General features: G+C 42.4%; 1 protein-coding gene across 2 annotated transcripts in view; it reads left to right on the top strand.

Annotated features, from left to right (window-relative positions):
- The window catches only part of Ptprn2 (protein tyrosine phosphatase receptor type N2), a 733,386-nt gene that overhangs the window by 319,214 nt on the left and 393,607 nt on the right, over positions 1-20,565 (top strand). For both annotated transcript variants that reach the window (XM_085698049.2, XM_048437696.3), the window contains 3 exons: positions 14,319-14,522; positions 16,349-16,389; positions 18,872-19,257. In XM_085698049.2, coding sequence (XP_085554175.2) covers positions 14,319-14,522; positions 16,349-16,389; positions 18,872-19,257 — 631 coding nt within the window. The remainder of the gene's footprint in view (positions 1-14,318; positions 14,523-16,348; positions 16,390-18,871; positions 19,258-20,565) is intronic.

Below are 20,565 nucleotides of genomic sequence, written 5' to 3'. Positions count from 1 at the left end.
TAATATGAACAATATAGTAAAAAAGAAAATACAAAGACTAACACATTTGAGTTGGACAAGACAGAAAGGAAAGAGCCCAAGAGAAGGCACAAGAATCAGAGAGCCACTCATTCACACATTCAGGAATCCCATAAAAACACTACACTGGAAGATAGAATGTATATGCAGAAGACCTGGTGCAGCCTGCAGGGGCCCTGTGGTTGCTGCTTCAGGCTCTGCTTGCTCATCGGAGCTTGGATCATGTTGCTTGAGAGGGCCTTCCTTCCTTGGTGTCATTCATTCCTCTGGCTCTTCCACTCTTGCTGCCTTTTCTTCTCTGGGATTCCCTGAGCTCTGAGGAAAGAGTTTAGGACTGAGTTTCAAGGTCTCTCTCTTTCCTCCCCGCCTCCTCACCTCTCATCTGACTGTGGGTCTCTGGATTTGTGCCCATCTGCTGCAGGAAGAAACTTCTCTGATGATGGCAGAGAAAGACAGCGATGTTCGAGTATAGCAGAATCCATTTTTTGTGACTTTTAGTAGAATTTGGTTTTAACCTAGGCCTTGAACTATGTAGTCTCTGGCTCTTGATCTCTCAAGCAGTGTCAGGTATGAGTTCCATTGGGTACAATGGGCCTGAAGTCAGATCAGACGCAAGATTTGTGCCTCCATTGCATTAGTATTTATCTTTTTATTATTGATTTTTATTGAGCTCTACATTTTACTCTGCCCCTCTCCCCTGCCTCTGCCCTCCCCTTCAACCCTCCCCCAAGGTCCTCATGCTCCCAATTTACTCAGGAGATCTTGTCTTTTTCTACTTCCCATGTAGATTAGATCCATGTATGCCTCTCTTAGAGTCCAGTTGTTGTCTAGATTCTCTGGGATTATGATTTGTAGGCTGGTTTTCTTTGCTTCATGTTTAAAAACCTCTTATGAGTGAGTACGTACGATAATTGTCTTTCTGTGTCTGGGTTACCTCACCTCAGTCAAATTGGTGTTTTCTAGCTCCACCCATTTGCCTGTAAGTTTCAAGATGTCTTTTTTTTTCTGTGTAGTACTCCATTGTGTAAATGTACCACATTTTCCTCATCCATTCTTTGGTCGAGGAGCATTTAGGTCATTTCTAGGTTCTGGCTATGACAAACAATGCTGCTATGAACATAGTTGAGCACATGTCCTTATGGCATGGTTGAGCATCCTTTGGATATATACCCAGAAGTGGTATTGCTGGGTCTTGAGGAAGGTTATTTCCTAATTTTCTGAGAAATTGCTACACTGATGTCCAAAGGGGCTGTATCAGCTTGCACTCCCACCACCAATGCAGGAGTGTTCCCTTTACCACACAACCTCTCCAGCATAAGTTGTCATCTGTGTTTTTGATCTTGGCCATTCTTACATGTGAATGATGGAATCTCAGAGTTGTTTTTATTTGTATTTCTCTGATTACTAAGGATGTTGAGCATTCCCTTAAGTGTCTTTCAGCCATTTTAGATTCCTCTGATGAGAGTTCCCTGTTTAGGTCTGTACTCCATTTTTTATTGGATTATTTGCTCTTTTGATGACCAGCTTCTTGAGTTCTTTGTATATTTTGGAGAACAGACCTCTGTCTGATGTGGTGTTGGTGAAGATCTTTTACCATTCTGTAGGCTGTCTTTTTGTCTTGTGGACCGTGTCCTTTGCTTTATAGAAACTATTCAGTTTCAGGAGGTCCCATTTATTAATTGTTTCTCTCAGTGTCTGTGCTGCTGGGGTTCTATTTAGGAAGTGGTCAATGATATGATAGTACCAATGCGTTCAAGTGTAGTTTCCATTTTCTCTTCTATGAGGTTCAGTGTGGCTGGCTTTATGTTGAGGTCTTTGATCCATTTGGACACGAGTTTTGTGCATGGTGATAAATATGGATCTATTTTCATTTTTCTACATGTTGATATCCAGTTATGCCAGCACTATTTGTTAAATATGCTTTCTTTTTCTATTTGATATCTTTGGCTTCTTTATTAAAAATCAAGTGTCTAAAAGTGTGTGGACTAATATTCAGGACTTTGATTTGGTTCCATTGGTCCTCCTGTCTGTTTTTATGCCAATACCAGGCTGTTTTCAGTACTACAGCTCTGTAGTAGCATTTGAAGTTAGGGATTGTAATGCCTCCAGAAATTCTTTTATTGTACAGGATTGTTTTGTCTATCCTGGTTTTTTTGTTTTGTTTTGTTTTTGTTTTTGTTTTTTTTTTTTTGCTTTTCCATATGAAGTTGAGTACCCTTCTTTCGAAGTCTGTGGAGAATTTTGCTGGGATTTTAATGGAAACTGTATTGAGTCTGTAGATTGCTTTTTGTAAGATTGTGATTTTACTATGTTAATTCTACCTACCCAAGAACATGGGAGATCTTTCCATTTTCTGGTGTCTTCTTCAATTTCTTTCTTCAAAGATTTAAAGTTCTTGTCATAAAGGTCTTCCACTTCTTTGGATAGAATTATTCTGAGATATTTTATGTTATTTGTGGCTTTTGTGAAGTATGATGTTTCTCTGATTTCTTTCTCAGCCCATTTATCATCTGTGTACAGGAGTGCTACTGATTCCTTTGAGTTAATCTTGTGTCCTGCTACATTACTGAAAGTGTTTATGACTTGTAGAAGTTCCTTGGTAGAACTTTTGGGGTTGCTTATGTAAACTATTATATCATCAGCAAACAGTGAGAGTTTGACTCCTTCTTTTCCGATTCATATTCCCTTGATCTCCTTTTGTTGCTCTAGCTAGGAACTGAAGAACTATATTGAATATGGTGACAGTGAACAACTTTGTCTTGTTCCTGATTTCAATGGGATTGTTGTGAGTTTCTCTCTATTTAGTTTGATGTTGGCTGTTGGCTTGCTGTATATTGCCTTCATTATGTTTATGTACGTTTCTTGTATCCCTGCTCTCTCCAAGACCTTTATCATGAAGGGATGTTGTATTTTGTTGAAAGATTTTTCAGAATCTAATGAGATGATCATGTTGTTTTTATTTTTCAGTTTGTTTATATGATGGATTTTTGTATGTTGAGCCATCCTTGAATGTCTGGAATGAAGCCGGTGGATGATGGTTGTGATGTGTTCTTGAATTTGATTTACCAGTATTTCATTTAAATTTTTCATCTATGTCCATCATTCATTACATCACTGAGTGAGATTCGTCTATTATTCTCTTTCTTAGTAGTGTCTTTATGTGGTTTGAATATCAGGGTGATTGTATCCTGATAAAAAGAATTTGTCAATGTTCCTTCTGTTTCTATTATGTGAAACAATTTGAGGAGTATTGGTATTAGTTTTTCTTTGAAAATCTTGTAGAATTCTGAGCTGAAACCATCTGGTCCTGGGATTTTTTTTGGTTGGGAGACATTTGATGACAGTTTCTATTTCTTTAGCAGTTATAGGTCTATTTTATTTACTTATCTGGTTGTGATTTAATTTTTGTAAGTGATATTTGTAATATTTATAAGTGGATACCAGAAAGTTGTCCATTTCCTTTAAGTTTTCCAATTTTGTGGAGTACATGTTTTTGAAATATGACCTGATGAGTCTCTGGATTTCCTCCATGTCTGTTGTTATGTTTCCCTTTTCATTTCTGATTTTGCTAATTTAGATATTCTCTCTCTGCTTTTTGGTTAGTTTGGATAAAGGTTGTCTATTTTTGTTGATTTTCTCAAAGAACCAACTCTTTTTCTCATTGTTTCTTTGTATTGTTTTCTTTGTTTCTATTTTGTTGATTTCAGTTCTCAATTTCATTATTACCTGCCATCTAGTTCTCTTAGGTGAATTTGCTTCTTTTTGTTCTAATGTTTTCCATCATTCTGTTAATTCACTAGTGTGGGATTTTTCCAGTTTATTTATGTAGGCATTTATTGCTATGAACTTACCTTTTAATACTGCTTTCATTGTGTCCCATAAATTTGGGTGTGTTGTGTGGTCATTTTCATTGAATTTTAGAAAGTCTTTAATTTCTCCCTTTATTTTTTCCTTGACCCATTGATGATTTAGGTGAGCATTGTTTGATTTCCATGTGTTTGTGGGTTTTCATGAATTAGTATTGCTGTTGAATTCTATTTTTAAACCACGGTGATCTGATAAGATACATGGAGTATTCCATTTTTTTGTGTATCTGTTGAGATTTCTTTTATTACCCAGTATGTGGCCAGTTTTTGAGAAGGTTCCATGAGGTGCTGAGAAGAAGATATATTCTTTTATGTTTGAATGGAATGCTCTATAGATGTCTGTTAAGTTCATTTGAGTCATAACATCTGTTAGTTCCCTTATTTCTCTGTTAATTTTTTGTCTGACTGATTTGTCAAGTTGTGAGAATGGAGTGTAGAAGTCTCCCAATTTTAGTGTATGGGGTTTAATATATGATTTAAGCATTAGAATTGTTTCTTTTACATATGAGGGTGCCCTTGTATTCGGGTCATAGATGTTTAGTATTGAGATTTCCTCTTGATGAAATGTCCTTCTTTGTCTCTTTTGATTGATTTTAGTTTGAAATCTATTTTGATAGATATTAGGATAGCAATACCAGCTTGTTTCTTAGGTCCATTTGATTGGAAATTTTTTTCCCAACCTTTTACTCTAAGGCCATGTCTGTCTTTGAGGTTGAGGTGTGTTTCTTGTATGCAGCTGAAGGATGGATTCTGTTTTCACATCCAATCTATTAGCCTGTGTCTTTTTATAGGTGAGTTGAGTCCATTTATATTAAGGGATGTCAATGACCAGTGACTGCTATCTCCTGTTAATTTGGTTTTCGTTGTTGGTGGTGTTAATTTATGTGTTTTTCACTTCTTTGGGATTTGCTGCTGTGAGATCATCAAAAAAATCCAACATTTTTGTTGATGTAACCAACTTCCTTGGGTTGGAGTTTTTCTTCTAGTACTTTGTGTAGGGCTAAGTTTTTGGCTAGGTATTGCTTAAATCAGGTTTTGTCACAGAATATCTTGTTTTGTTCTACTATGGTGATTAAAAGTTTTGCTAGGTATAATAGTCTGTTCTGGCACACGTGATCTCTTAGTGTCTGCATAATGCTTGACCATGACTTTCTGGCTTTCATTGTCTCCAATGAGAAGTCAGGTGTAATTCTGATAGGTCTGCCTTTGTATGTTATTTGGCATTTTTCCTTTGTATCTCTTAATATTCTTTTTATATTCTGTATGTTTAGTGTTTTTAATTCTTTCGTGGTTAGAGAACTTTATTTTTTGATCCAGTCTGTTTGGTGTTCTGTACACTGCTTGTATCTTCATAGGCATTCTTTCTTTAGGTTGGTAAAGTTTTTTCTATGATTTTGTTAAATATATTTTCTATGCTTTTGAGTTGAACTTTTTATCCTTCTTCTATACCTATTATTCTTAGGTTTGATCTTTTCATTGTGTCCCACATTTCCTGGATATTTTTGTATTAAGCTTTTGTTAGATTTAATGTTTTCTTTGACTGATGAATCTATTTTTTCTATTGTATCTTCAGTGCTTGAGATTCTCTCTTCCATCTCTTGTATTCTCCTGTTTATGTTTGCATTTGTTGTTCCTGATTAGTTTCTCATGGTTTCTATTTCTAGAATTTCCCCTGCTTGTGTTTTTTATTGTCTCTATTTCAGTTTTCAAGTCTTGAATAGTGTCTTTCATATGTTTGATTGCTTTTTCTTGGTTTTCTTTAAGGAATTTGCTGATGTCTTCCATTTTTTTGTTTGTCTTTTCCTCAATTTCTTTGAGGGAATTTCTTGTTTTCTCTTTAAGAGTCTCAACATTCTCTTGAAGTTATTCTTTAGGTCATTTCTTCTGCTTCATCTATCTTAGGTTGCTGGCTTAGACCTTCTTTTGTGGAGTTTGCTACCTCAGGCCTGCTCTGGCCTAGGTCACTGGTTTGGTCCTAATCCTGTGGAATTTGTTGCCTCAGGTCTGCTTTGGCCTACCTTTCTTACTAGCAGGACACCATCGTAGATGAAATGGTTTGTGGTTGGTTTGGTGTTTATGTTTCTTTTCTGGTAGCATGCAGAGCAGCTCACTGTATCAAAAGATTTTGGAAATAGGAGTGAAGGCTCTAATGCAGGCATTAGCTCAGCTTCTCCATGTTCAATGAGACATGTAGGTGTTTTTTTCAGGAATGGGCCTTGCCAGTTAGTGGAGCACAATATACAGTCTTGGCAACAGCCTGAGTTGTTTGAGGATTCCCATGGGTTTCCTTTGGCCAACAACTCAATTAGATTCAACCCAATTCCAGTACCGAAAGCTTTGATTGTTGACAAGAGATGGCAAATTGGCACTTTGTCTCTCCATCATTTGGCAATTTCATGTGGATTGCCTTCATATATATAAATATTTTAGGAATCTTCTAGTATATTAGGTTTCAGTACTATCCCCCAAATGAGCCCTAATTTTAGATGTTTCTTCCCATATCCTCTCCCCCTTTGTCCCCCACCTTGACTTTCTAATTAAAGCTTCTTCCATCCACTCATAAATACCTATTTTATTTCCCTTTCCTAATGAGATATATCTGTCCCCATTAGTCCCTTACTCTATCTCTACCCTCTTTGGTTCTATAGATTGAGGTTTAGTTATCATTAACTTAATAGCAAATATCTACATATAAGTGAATAAATACCAAATTTGTCTATTTGCTTCTAAGACACTAACTTGGGATAATTTTTTTCTATTTCCATCCACTTGCCTGCAAATTTCATGATTTTATTTTTTTTAATGGCTGTGTTGTAGCCATTGTATAAATGAACCATATTTTTTCTAGCCACCTTTTTGTTGAGGGACATTTAGGTTGTTTTAAATTTCTGGTTTTATGTGTAGAGCAGCAAACAACATGGTTGATCAAACATTTCTGTGGTAGGATGAAGTATTTGGGGTATAAGCCCAACAGTCGTATAGCTGGATATTAGGGTAGATTGATTCTCATCTTCCTAAGGAACTACCATGCTGATTTCCATGTTGGCTATATAAGTTTGACTTCTCACTACCAATGGATGAGTGTCCTTACTCTACACCCTCATCAGCATGAGCTGATATTTGTTTTTGTGTTCTTAGCCATTATGGCAGGTATGAGTTGAAATCTCAAAGTATTTTTGATTGGCATTTCCCAAATGGCTAAGGATGTTGAACATTTTTTTTAAGTTCCATTAATTTTAGCCATTTGAGATTCACTTTTAAAGAAATATGTTTATATCTGTATTTTATTTTTAATTTTTTGTTTTATTAATATCTAGACACTATCAGATGTGTAGTTGGTAAAAACAATTTGTCATTCTGAGGGCTGTCACTTTATTTTTACTACATTAATCCTACCAACCCATGAATGTGAGGTATCTTTCCATATTCTGATATATTTCTTTGTAAGTGTCTTAAAGTTTTTAGCATACAAGCCTTTCACTTGCTTGTTAAAACTACCACAGAATATCTTTTAATGTTTGAGGCTATTGTGAAAGGTGGTATTTTCCTGATTTCTTTCTCAGTCCATTTTTCATTTGTATATATGAAAGATACTCATTTTATGAGATAATTTGTATCCAGCAACTTTGCCGAAGTTGTTTTTCATCTGAAGAGGTTTCCTGATAAAATTTTTCAGGTCACTATGTATACTGTCATATAGTCTACAAATAAAGATACTTTCGTGCCCATGATAAGAGCTCAGATGACTCAGGTATCAGTTGTAATGCCCAGTCTGGGAGAGAATGCTGGAACTCAGTTTACAAGAAGTCCCTGATCAGCGTGGGTAAGAGTCAAGGACGGACAATGACCTCGTTAAGGGACAAGTGGAGATGGAAGGAAAAGTGGCCTTGCCAAGTAGAATGTCGTCCTAAGGGAGCAGTTCTATTACGTCTTCCTCCCCACTTTTTAGTGGGTAGTAGAGGAGGAGAATGATGACATTCTATATTCGATCTTTATAATAGTGTTCCAAAGTTAGTTTCCCTTCGGGTATTTAGTGATTCATCCAGTGAGCCGACTCATCAACACCTCATGTCTCATACAGACCTACACATAACATGCACCACTGACACACACTTCCCCCTGTGTTTTTTGTAAGGTTTGACAAATCAGATAGTTTCCCTGCGAAGTTTTGTTTTTGGTTAATCTTGCCTAAGAACACTTGTTTGATAGTTGCGTTAATAATGTTTATTGTATTTATCGCGTTTCACTCTGGTATTTTTCAGCATTTAGAAAATGATTCCCAGGCCACTATAACAACACTACTGTCTTTAGCTGTGCGCAAGAGGTAGTCTTGTGTGTTGCCCACACGGCACCACTGTCTTCTGCCAGCTGACAGGTGGGAAAGCGGACCAACAGAGAACGTTCCTCTGGAAGTAGGCATCACTAAAGGCACCCGGATCAAGATGAGTAGGAAACCATCCCAATAAACACATGTTTGATATAAAAAAACAAAAAAATAAAGATACTTTGTATTTATATCCCCCTTATTTTTTTGAGTTGCCTACTGCTCTGTATTAAGTACGATATTGAATAGAATGGAGGGAGTGGGCAGCCTTGTCATGTTCCTGTTCTTAGTGAACTTGCTTTAAGTTCTTCTCCATTTTAAGTTGACTTTGGCTATGAGCTTGCGGGTATACTGCCTTTATTATGTTGAGCTATGTCTCTTCTAGTCCTAATATATCCAGGACTTTTATAATGAAGGGTGTTGGACTTTTGTCAAAGGCCTTTTATGCATCTAATGAGGTGATCGTGTGGATTTTCTCTTTTGGTTTCTTTATATGGTGGATTACACTTATTGATTTACATATGCTGAACCATATTGGCATCTCTGGGATGAAACCTACTTAAAATGGCAGAACTTTTGATGTGTTCTTGGATTTGGTTTGAAAGAGTTTTGAGTAATTTGCGTCTATGTTCACTGGGGAAATTGGTCTGTAATTCTCTTTAATTGCTGGGTCTTAATATGGTTTGCCTATTAGGGTATCTGTGTCCTCATAAAACAAATTGAACAATGTTCCTTATGATTCTATTTTGTGAAATAACTTTAAGAGTATTGGGGTTAACTCTTCTTTGTAAGTCTGGTAGAATTATGCATTAAAACCCTCTTACCCTGGGCCTTTTCCAATTAGGAGACTTTTAATTGTAGACAGAAGTTTCTGCCCTGCCCAGTCCCACAGCCATTCAATCCCAAAGAAACACACAGAAGTTTATATTAACTATAAACTCTTTGGCCTATTAGCTCAGGCTTTTTATTAACTAGCTTTTATAACTTAAATTAATCCATAATTCTTGTCTATGTTAACCATGTAGCTTGGTATCTTTTCTCAGTGCAGCATTCTCATATTGCTTCTTTGTGACTGTATCTCTGCCTTTCCTCTTTCCAGAAATCTTTTATTCTGGTAGCCCCACATATACTTCCTGCATGGCTACTGACCAATCAATGTTTTATTAAAACAATATGAGTAACAGATTTTTACAGTGTATAAGAACATTATCCCACAGCATTTGATGACTGCTTCTATTTCACTAGGGGTTATAGGTCTGTTAAAATTGTTTATCTGATTTTGATTTAACTTTTGTAAGGGGTATGTATCAAGTAAATTATCCATTTCTTTCAGGTTTTTCAATTTGGTGGAGTGCAGCTTTTTAAAGTATGTCCTCATGATTTTTGAATCCTCTTGGTGTCTGTTATGTCCTGATTTTCATTTCTCATTTTGTTAATTCAGTTCTTCTCTCTCCTTTTATTTAATTTGGATCAATCATAACTGATTTTATCAAAGAACCAACTCTTTGTTTCATTGATTTTTTTTGTATTTGTTGTTGTTTCTATTTCATTAATTTTAGTTCTGAGTTTATTTCTCGCCATCTCCTTCCTTTGGGTGTGATTTCTTTTCTTTTGTTGTTCTAGGGCAGCTTTTAACATTCTTTCTTTGTTCTGTGTGTTTAGTTTTTTGGTTGTTATGGGCTGAGGGGAAACTTTTCTGATCCAGTCTGTTTAGTTCTGCATGTGTCTGATACCTTGATAGTCATCTCCCTCTTTATGTTAGGGAAATTTTCTTTTATATGGTTTTGTTGAAAATATTTTCTGTTCCCTTGACCTGGGCATCTTCCCCTTTCTCTATTCCTATAATTCTTACATTTGGTCTTCTCATAGTGTCCCATATTTCATGGATATTTTATGCCAGGAATTTTTCAGATTTAACATTCTCTTTGACTGAAGTATACATTTCTTCTATTGAATCTTCGATGCTTGAGACTCTCTCCTTCATCTCTTGTCTTCTGTTGGTGAAGTTTGCCTCTGAGGTTCCTGTTCAGGTTCCTGAAATTTTCATATCCATATTTCCTTCAGTTTGGGCTTTTCTTTACTGATTGCATTTCCACTTTCAGGTCTTGAACTGTTTAATTCATTTCCTTCCAATATTTGTGTTTTCATAGATTTCTTTAAAGGATTTATTGATTTCTTCTTCAGGGACCTCTATCATATTCATAATGGCTGTTTTAAAGTCTTTTATTCAGTCGTGGCTATGTTAGAATACTCAGGGCCCGCTGGGGTAGGGTTGCTGGGCTCTGGTGGAGACATACTGTTCTTGCTGTTATTGATTGTGTTTTTATGCTGGTGTCTAGGCCTCTGGGATTGAGACGATTGTAACTGTAGGTGCTGATACCTGTTCTTGTCATTGTTGGATGGGTGTTTTGTTTCTTGGTTTCTGTTGCCCTCTTGGGTTTTTTTGAGAGTGTGGTGACTGAGGTGCCTCATAGAAACTGTTCTGCTATTCCAGTAGATGTACCCACTTGGGGTTTCAAGTAAAATGTGTTTCTGGGTATCAGAAGCTGATACTTAGAGATGGGGTGGGATTGGAGGGGTTGAAAGGGCTCACAAGAGGAAGAAAAGTAGGGTGTTCTTCCAGGATCTGCAAATTTCCCTAGAAATGGGAGCAGAGAGTGAGGAAAGGTCACAGTGGTAGATTTACTAGAGTTGGGCATGAGAATTGGGGATTGGACTTGGAGAAATGCAGGGAGAGGTGAAAACTTTAAGTTAGCCCACCTGCTTCCCTGGTCAGAGTGACCTCAGGGGTCCCAGAGAGTGCCTGCTGAAGTTGAGGACTGGGGCAAAGCAAGAAGTAGGAAGAAGGATCTGTGTTACCCCTGGAGATGGGGGTGGGATGGAGGGACTCTGCAACAGGTGGTCTGCTTCAGATCTGGGAATGAGACTGGGGGATTGGATTTGGAGAAGCAGAGGGAGATGTGACCATCTGCAGTTAGCCCACCTAACTGGACACTTCTTCCCCCTAGGCTCTAACCATGGTGTGGCCTGCTCAACCCTACTCTTCAGGTTGCTGAGGTTCTGTGTACTGTAATCTTTCCGTTGTGCAACTTTTGCTGTTTTCAGACTCATTCCTAATTGCCTGCTTCTGGCCTATGTTCAAACCCTTTCATAGGTAGCTCTTCTTCTTCTTCTTCTTCTTCTTCTTCTTCTTCTTCTTCTTCTTCTTCTTCTTCTTCTTCTTCTTCTTCTTCTTCTTCTTCTTCTTCTTCTTCTTCTCTTCCTCCTCCTCCTCCTCCTCGTCCTCGTCCTCGTCCTCGTCCTCTTCCTCTTCCTCTTCCTCTTCCTCTTCCTCTTCCTCTTCCTCTTCTTCTTCTCCTCCTCCTCCTCCTCCTCCTCCTCGTCCTCGTCCTCGTCCTCGTCCTCGTCCTCTTCCTCTTCCTCTTCCTCTTCCTCTTCCTCTTCCTCTTCCTCTTCCTCTTCCTCTTCTTCTTCTTCTTCTTCTTCTTCTTCTTCTTCTTCTTCTTCTGTTTTTTGTTCCTTCTATGTCCCAACTGAGTTTATACCTGGTGTGCCCTTCTGCCTATGTCATCCTCAGTCACATTCTCTCTCCTTGTTGAGGATTATGGTCAAGCCTTTACTCTGTGCTGGGATCTGTGCATACAGGAACTGGACCATGTTAGCAGATCCCTCTGGAGGGTTCCCAGGACCAGCTAAATTTCTGTATTATCCTAATCCCCTCATGGTATTGATCTTTCATGAGCACTGTCTTTTGGTGTCCCTTCCTTTAAGATGTGGCCTTGTGGATTTTCATTGTCCTGCCTATGGTGTTTTATAAGATCTCTGATCATGGCAACAGGGATTCCCAGCATGCCCTGATACGTGTCCTGTTTCTTTTTGTTTCCTTTCACATGCATCATCATGTCATGCCTACCTATACTACACTTCTGCATAGCTGACTTCTGGGGGCCTGCCATGACCCCTCAATTCTCATCATGCATATGATCCCAGACATCTGAGCTCAGGGGAATTTCCCTGCTCTCAGCCTCACACTGAGGTCTAGAAGTTGTTCAGAAGCAAAGCTGGGGAGATGCAGGGGAACCTTTCCCTACCCACATCTATCTGGATGGAGGATGTCTGACACCTGCGATGATATAATTGGTGTGACCAAGACTAATGTGATCTTGCTTCAAAAGAGGGAGGGTGGGAGAAATAGGGGTAGGGAGAAATGGAGAGAGAGAGAGAGAGAGAGAGAGAGAGAGAGAGAGAGAGAGAGAGAAAGAGAGAGAGAGAGAAAGAGAGAGAGAGAGAGAGAGACAGACAGACAGACAGACAGACAGACAGAAAAGCTCCTGCTAGGCTTGGGACAGTGTTTGTGGAAGGGTTTCTCATGGTAAAAGTGCTACATAGCCATTGTTAATTGACTAAAAAAAGCTCAAAGTAGCTACAACAGATAGACCAAAGTCTAGGTCTGTGTTGAAGAAAACTGACCCCCACACCTGTCTCATAACCATGGGGCCTCGTCTATTCCCACAGTGTCTAGGCTATTGGGGGTGCTGGGGAAATATGGAAGTATGGTGGATATGCATGTTCAACCATGACTAGTGTGTAAAGGGCCTTTTGAAAAACATCACCTTCCTGACCTCCTGACGTTGGCTAGAGCTATCCCTGCTCAGGACGAATGGTAGAGTCTGGCTCTAGGAACAGATCGTAGGCAGAAGCTGGAGGACTTCATCAGTAGTACATGTTCCATGCCTCCTTCCACTGGGCCCTGGCCTAGAAGAAGGTTCTAGGCCCAGGCAGTGACAATTCCTGAGTCCCTGTGTGTGAGCTCCCTCTCAGCAAAGGTTGGAATGTCTGGCTGTGTGGGAGCCTGCCTTCAGAACTTGCTTTACTTTACACACAACACAGGGGCCACCAGGCTCTTTACATACGCACACACAGCACAGGGGTTCCTAGGCTCTGTACATACGCACACACAGCACAGGGGTTCCCAGGCTCTGTACATACGCACACACAGCACAGGGCCATCAGGCTCTGTACATACGCACACACAGCACAGGGCCACCAGGCTCTGTACATACGCACACACAGCACAGGGGTTCCCAGGTTCTGTACATATGCACACACAGCACAGGGCCACCAGGCTCTGTACATGTGCACACACAGCACAGGGACCAAAAGGCTCTGTACATACGCACACACAGCACAGGGGTTCCCAGGCTCTGTACATACGCACACACACAGCACAGGGGTTCCCAGGCTCTGTACATATGCACACACAGCACAGGGCCACCAGGCTCTATACATACGCACACACAGCACAGGGCCACCAGGATCTGTACATATGCACACACAGCACAGGGCCACCAGGCTCTATACATACGCACACACAGCACAGGGCCACCAGGCTCTGTACATATGCACACACAGCACAGGGCCACCAGGCTCTATACATACGCACACACAGCACAGGGCCACCAGGATCTGTACATATGCACACACAGCACAGGGCCACCAGGCTCTATACATATGCACACACAGCACAGGGCCACCAGGCTCTGTACATACGCACACACAGCACAGGGACCACCAGGCTCTGTACATACACACACACAGCACAGGGGTTCCCAGGCTCTGTACATACGCACACACAGCACAGGGACCACCAGGCTCTGTACATACGCACACACAGCACAGGGGTTCCCAGGCTCTGTACATATGCAGGACACATTGTTATGATGGTCAGAGTGCTCGACTGAGGTTTTTCTCCATGAGCCTCAAGAAATATGACAGCTGTCCACTTCTGCAGCATCTGAGCAGGGTAGGTGGAGTGAGACAGTGAGTCTAAGCCCTAGTGTCCCTTTATCCTGTAATTGTTCTCTGTTCTGGGAGAGAAGACACAGCTCAATGTGTGTTGATAACCTGAAGGCTTTTTGAGGAGATGCCTACTCCTCCGCAGCCGACCCTGGAGTTACTGTGAGGCCTTCTCTCCTTCTCTGGGCAGTCAGTTAATCATTCCTTCCTACTCCGTGAGCTCCGTGTCCAGCTAAACACAAAATCGTCCCTCCGCTAGCCAGCCTCCTTCTTATGCTGTGTGACTGATAACTGTGTCTTGTCTGTTCCCCTAGACACTCTCCTGCGGCGTCTCCTGAAGGATCTGCAGCAGCAAGCTGAAGTGGACCGCCTGGGCCCCCTGAAGTTTGAGGAGATGGCAGACTCAATTGCTGGAGTCAAACAAAGTGATCTTGCAAAAGGAAGCCAAGATAGCCATGGTAGAGGGGCTGAAGGCCAGCTGAGAGAGCAGGCAGATGCCCCAGAAGCAGTGCTTCAAGGTGACCTCCCACTCTTTGGGTCCTTTGCAGCTGGGTGGCCACAGGCAAGGGAAGAAGTGGCAGGAGGGGCTGGGGAAGTGAGGAGGAAGGAGCCTGGAGAAGGAGTGAGGCCATGCCATCCAGATGGGAAGAAGCCATGGGGGAGACAATACAGGAAGGTGGTGAGGCAATATAGGAAGGGGAGAGCACTATGGGGAGGGGAGGGAACCCTGGAGAGGGAGAGTCCTACTCCCCAGGCCATAATGCATTCTTTCTGCTGGAGAGATGGATTTATGTTAAAGATTTTTTTATCTGTTTGAACTTTTGGCTCTAAAAGCTTTCTCGACAGACTAGGCTTCCCAGAGCAATTATTGCTGAATGGCAAATTGCTTTCTGGGAGGAGGCTTGGTTCCTGCGTGCTGAGGCTCAAAATTAGGAGAACCTGGGAGTAATAAAGAGTGTCTTTGTTTGGGTCATACCAGTATGCACTGTCAAATATTTGAACAATAAACCAAAAAGGGTTCATTCAGCTGTCTGCATGTGCTTCTGCAGCTACTGGAAGCAGCAGATGACATCATGCCCCCTCTTACCTGAGGAGCTGCTCAAGGCAGGCAGGCCTCTGAGGCTCTGAGCTCTGAATGTGGTAGGCACATCAAATCCTATTGAAAGTCAAAGTGAGGTGCATTCCTTTCCTCTGTGGCCTGGAAAAGAGGGAAGTCAACCAGTTACAAAGGGCTAACCAAGCATGGGAGGATCTAGAGAGTCCCTACAAACTGAGGAGTGTGCCCTGAGTTATGTAGCCTTGGACATCTGTTGTGGTCAGACTCTAGCATCTGACACAAGCTGGAATCATCTTGGAAGAGGGAACTTCAACTGAGAAAATGCTTTCATCAGATTGGCCTGTAACAAGTCTCAAGGGTGTTTTCTTGATTCATTATTGATGTGGAGAGTCCACAACCTCCTGTGGGCAGGGGCTTTGGAGTTGTATAGAAAAGTAAGCCAAGTGAGATATGATTAGCGAGCCTGTAAGCAGTGTTCTCCTGGGATCCTGGTCCATTCAGTTCCTGCCTAGAGTTTCTAACTTCCTCAATGATGGAAATAAACTCTTCCCCAGGTGGCTTTTGGCCATGCTGTTTCCTCGCAGCTTTAGAAAGCAAATGAGGATTGTTATTCCTTTTGGTCTCTGGTCCCTTTAAGGGGCAAGCCACGCCCACTCCCAGCGACTTCTGACCTCTTGTTGCCATCTTTCTTTCTTTCTGTTCACTCTCTTGGCGTGTGCACACGTGTCTCCTCTATGTCTCTCTGTCTGTCCTTTAAGTAATAAATGTTCAGCTTTATGTCTATTTACTATGTCTTGTAAATCTGGTGACTCTCCGGGCCGCATGGCAGCACCAGCCTGCCCGGGATGAGCCACTGCTCTGCCATGCACCGCGGGGAATCTGCACCGCTCTAACCGTCTCTGCCTGGGCTAGTGGCTGCGGTCACGCCAGCATTATATTTTTAAGGAATAAAAAGGATAGCATTCCTTTGGCCAAAGTGATATTCCACACCATCTTTAACATGAAGTAGTTTGGGTAGACTTTTCTGTTTTTATCACTGTTAAACCCTGAGGATTCTGTGCAGGTCTGCCTGTGGAGCTGGGAGAGGACCCTGTGAATGATGCTGTGTCTAAGCTGCTTAGCCAAGCCCTCCCCTGTCCCACACTTAATGGGGTGACTCTGAGTCAGAGACGTGGTCACGCTGCTCTACCTGATATGAGGATTCTGTGTGGTCACCTTGCCATGCACTGAGACACCCTATAAGAACATCTTTCAGGGACCTGGATTACATGCTTTTGTCTTTTACAGATCATGGACTATCAGAGGTGGATGAACCGGTGTACGAGGAGGTAAGATGACAGCATGTTGACCTAAAATCATGATATTATTGATAATCTCTGTATTTATGAAATATAACTTCCTAGCAACTGGAAGGCTCTGGGGAAAATCCTCTTAATCCCCAAACTGAGAAAAATATAGCGTGCACATACATTTGTATAGACCTAGGTATAGAATATCTGAAAAATGTTTTCACATTATAAATGAATACTTAGCCATTATATAGAGATGTGAAAATATGGCAAATTCAAACAAGGGAATTTAATATTCTCAGAATCCTCCCATGGGAGCATTCCACAGCCCTTTTCAGAAACCTGCTTACTCCTGTACATAGTCTCTGAGGCTCCCTGGGTGGGACACATTGGCTCCTTTGCACCTGGCACTGCTCCACCTTCCTTGTCTGATGTCCTCAACCACACAGTCACAGGGCACTCCATGCTAAGGAGATCTAGGATGGCTCTGTGAAAGGGATGAGCCAGCCAGGACCTATGCACTCTGTGTCAGCAATACCCAATAACTATTAGATTTGGGGGCTAGAGTACCCGTGGTCTCTCAGGAAAGGCTTATTGAAGCAGAAAGCTTTGCTCAGAACACAGTGATGTCATGTGGCTCTGAAAAAAACTGCTTATGCCATCTCACTTGCTTCTGGATTGGTGTCTAATGGATGACAGCAGGGAACAGCAGCAAACTGAAATCACAGCCACAGGGAGACTTCCATCTGAAGTGATGGAGAAATTGGTCAGGAAACAGTGTCTGGGTTCTGAAAGGAGAATGGGTGCCACACAGGCCCCATAACCTTCAAGGTTGTGGTCTCAGACTTCAGGCCAGAGGCCCCTGCACCTGAGTTTGGTGAAACTACCAGACCCTGCTCATGGCCTCCTTGCCTCTCCCATGACCTCCTCCTGCCCTTGTTGAGTTTTGACATTTCTTTGTTTCATATGTTGTGTTGATGTGTTTCTTTATTTCTTGGAGCACATTTTCAGGGAATTGTTTTCAGCAGGAGCCTTTGAGTGTTAGATGCTCTGGGCTCTCTTTAGCAACACCTTTCCCTTACACGCAGCTCCATCTGAGAGATCATTATCCCTGTCTTTCAGAAGCCCCTACTGGGTAACTAACTGCCATGCATTGTTACTGCAAATCAAAATCAGAGTAAATGTCTTCATCAAACTCCTGTATTCACACATTCCAAAGGAAACTCATGAATTCTAGTCAAGGGGAAATCATCTCCCTCACTGTTATCTATTTCGTAAATATGTGTTTGGTGGAACAAGCTGTAAAGGAAACCGAGCTCCAGCTCCTGTCTAATGTAATAGCAGAAATATAAGTTCACGGTTGAAGCCACTCCACTGAGATGATGAGGACATTTGTGTCCACACACTCCATGGGTCACACTTCGGGGGCATGTCCTCATAGAAACAGCGCCTTCTGTTAAGGCTTAGACTGGACTCCAAAATCTGCAACTGCTGACCTCCGTTTCTGTGCTCATTTGATGCCCAGCTTCTGTAAGGCTGAATATGTGAAGCAGGGCCCAGAGTGTGGGCTGGGATTGGTGAAATGAGGTTTTCATGGGGCACATGAGTGCTGCGGCCATGCACCGTAATAATAACCGTGATGGTGGCACACGCCTCTAATACCAGCACTCGGGGAGGGGGTCAGAGGTGCAGCCATGCACCGTAATAATAGCTGTGATGGTGGTACACACCTCTAATCTCAGCACTCGGGGAGAGGGTCAGAGGCAGGAAGATCTTTCTGAGTTTGAGGCCAGCCTGGTCTACAGAGCAAGTTCCAGGACAGCCACAGCAATACAAAGAGACCCTGTTTTCAAAAACAATGAAAGTAGAAAGGAAGGGAGGGAGGAAGGAAAGAAGGAAGGAAGGAAGGAAGGATTTAAAAAGAGAAAGAAAGGAAGAAAGTAGGAGAGAGAGAGAGAGAGAGAGAGAGAGAGAGAGAGAGACTTAGAAAAAGAAAGTAGGTTCAGGCTGGAAAAGTATCATTCTTACCAGGGCCAGAATGTCACTGGAACATAAGCACATGTCCCTACAATGGGTTCGGGGCTCAAGGTTAGCTTCTGCCTCAGTTTCCCTGAGGAAACTGGTCTATGAAATGGGGTCACTGATGATTCCTAACTCCTATGGTTTATATAAGACTGAATTTACACAGACACAGTAGTCCTACAACATCTTTGTGTGTGAGAGAGCTCAACAGAAGCCAAGAGGGTTGATCAATATTTGTGACAGTCCATCGCTCCTAGAGGGACTGTTCTGGAAGAATGTGTGACAGGGTGGTAGGAGCAGGAGAGAGCACAGTGACGTGACTGATACCCTGGTTAGTATCCCCTCTAGATACAGCTCTACACACAGATGCTGCAATCCTCCCCAGCATGTTTCCCTTCAGAGTGGTCTGTTGCCATCCCGCCATGGGACTTGACTTTTCTGAAATACTGTCAGTAGTATCTTCTTACATGGCCTCTCATCAATGTTTCTTCCTTTTAAGGTCAATCGTCTGAGTGTCCGGCTTGGGGACCTCCTGAAAGACCAGGGGTCACCTCTGTTGCCTGAAGTTCCCATTCTGGAAAAGTCCTCTGTAGCAGAGCTGAAGAAGTCAGAGCAGTCTGAGGAGGTCTTGTCTTCAGAAGAGGAGACTGCCGGGGTGGAGCACGTGAGGAGCCGGACTTACTCCAAAGACCTGATGGAGAAGAAGCCGTACTCAGAGCCCCAGGCCCAGAAACTTGAGAACCAATTCCAAAACCGAGCTCCAGAGGTGTGGGAGGAGGAGCAAAGCCTCCACTCAGTAGCACAGGGACCCCCTAGTGGAGACCTACAACTGGAAGTTCAGCCTTCTGAGGAGGAACAGCAGGGGTACATCCTCACAGGAAGCAAGTGAGTGGAGGGCCTGCTTCTATTCCCTGGGAGCTGAGGCACTGGAGGATGGCAGTGCCTCGCTGAGGAGCAGACATGGCCCGGGTGTGTGGGGAAGGCTGCCCGGCCAGCAGTGCTCTGCTGGCTTCTGCACTTAGCATCGACTTTAGGGTCATGATTTGAAGCCAGGAAACATGCCAAGCTAGGCAAAGCCCTGCCTGCTTCTCTTGATTACCCCGTCCTCTGCAGGTATGGACTCCTCGAGGGACAGAGGCATCTGCAGAGCACAGCCATGGGTGGGGTAGAAAGATCTGGCCCGGGCAGTTCTCTCCAGGGAATGCCCATACTCAGGGATAAGCAGCAGCAGGTACAGAGCGGGACTTGATGTTCTCAAAGCTTAGCTTTCTACTGGATCCATACTGTTTGGAACTCCAAAACTTTTATCTGTTTTCCCCCCAAATAGTAGACCATTTAGAGGGGAATATTCTTCATGGCTACAGGTTAACAAGAGAGAGAACTCAAACACTAAGTACCAGAGCGTCAACAGTGGTCAGCCCAATACTTGGATTCCCTTTGCTAATGAGCCCAATATTTGATGTCACACTTCATAAGAAAATAGCATCATTTCATATCATGGGAGCAGTGTTTCAATGGGAGAAAGGCACGTGGCTGAGCACACACGCACATAGATGTATAGACATGGGTATGAGTGCTCATCTCAGCATATATGAAGTGTGCAAATGCATGCACACAGGTATGAATGCTTAGGCATTCCTTCTTCCACCATGGAGCCTGCCACTCTTACTGCTGACCGCCCTGGGGAAAAGCTCACAGCAGGCACTGGTTCCACTGCTGTGCAGCTCAGGGAAACCTGTGTGGGTTTCTCTGTCCATGGGTTGGTGATGAAAACTCCAAATTTCTTTGGTGAAAGTCAACTGCTAATTGACAGAAAAGGCTCATTTTGAGCTCAAAACAGACTGTTACTAAAAACAAGTTAAGACTCAAGATTATTTTCCATCATTGCCAAACTTCCTCTTACGATTTTGGACGAGTGGTAGCAGCTTCCACTTCAGGACCCCCCGTCCCACACTCCCTGCATGTCTCTGCTTCTTCCTTTCTCTAGAACGGAGTTCCTGCTCTTCACCCTTGCCTGTTCTCTCACTCTCTGATGGGTGCTGGAGTGCCCATCTCCCACATGGAGAACACATAGGGCACTTAGAACCCCACAGGAGGTGTAGGACGCAGCTCTACACCTTGGAAACCCCCACAGTTTGCTCACCATGCAAACTATTCAACAACCAACCACTCACAAACTCATACCCCATGTAT

Source organism: Myodes glareolus, chromosome 11 (genome assembly GCF_982192425.1).
Source record: "Myodes glareolus chromosome 11, mMyoGla1.1, whole genome shotgun sequence".
In the NCBI taxonomy this organism is placed as follows: Eukaryota; Metazoa; Chordata; class Mammalia; order Rodentia; family Cricetidae; genus Myodes; species Myodes glareolus.
Note: the sequence above shows the minus strand (reverse complement) of the source record. Positions and strands in the feature narration are given on the sequence as shown.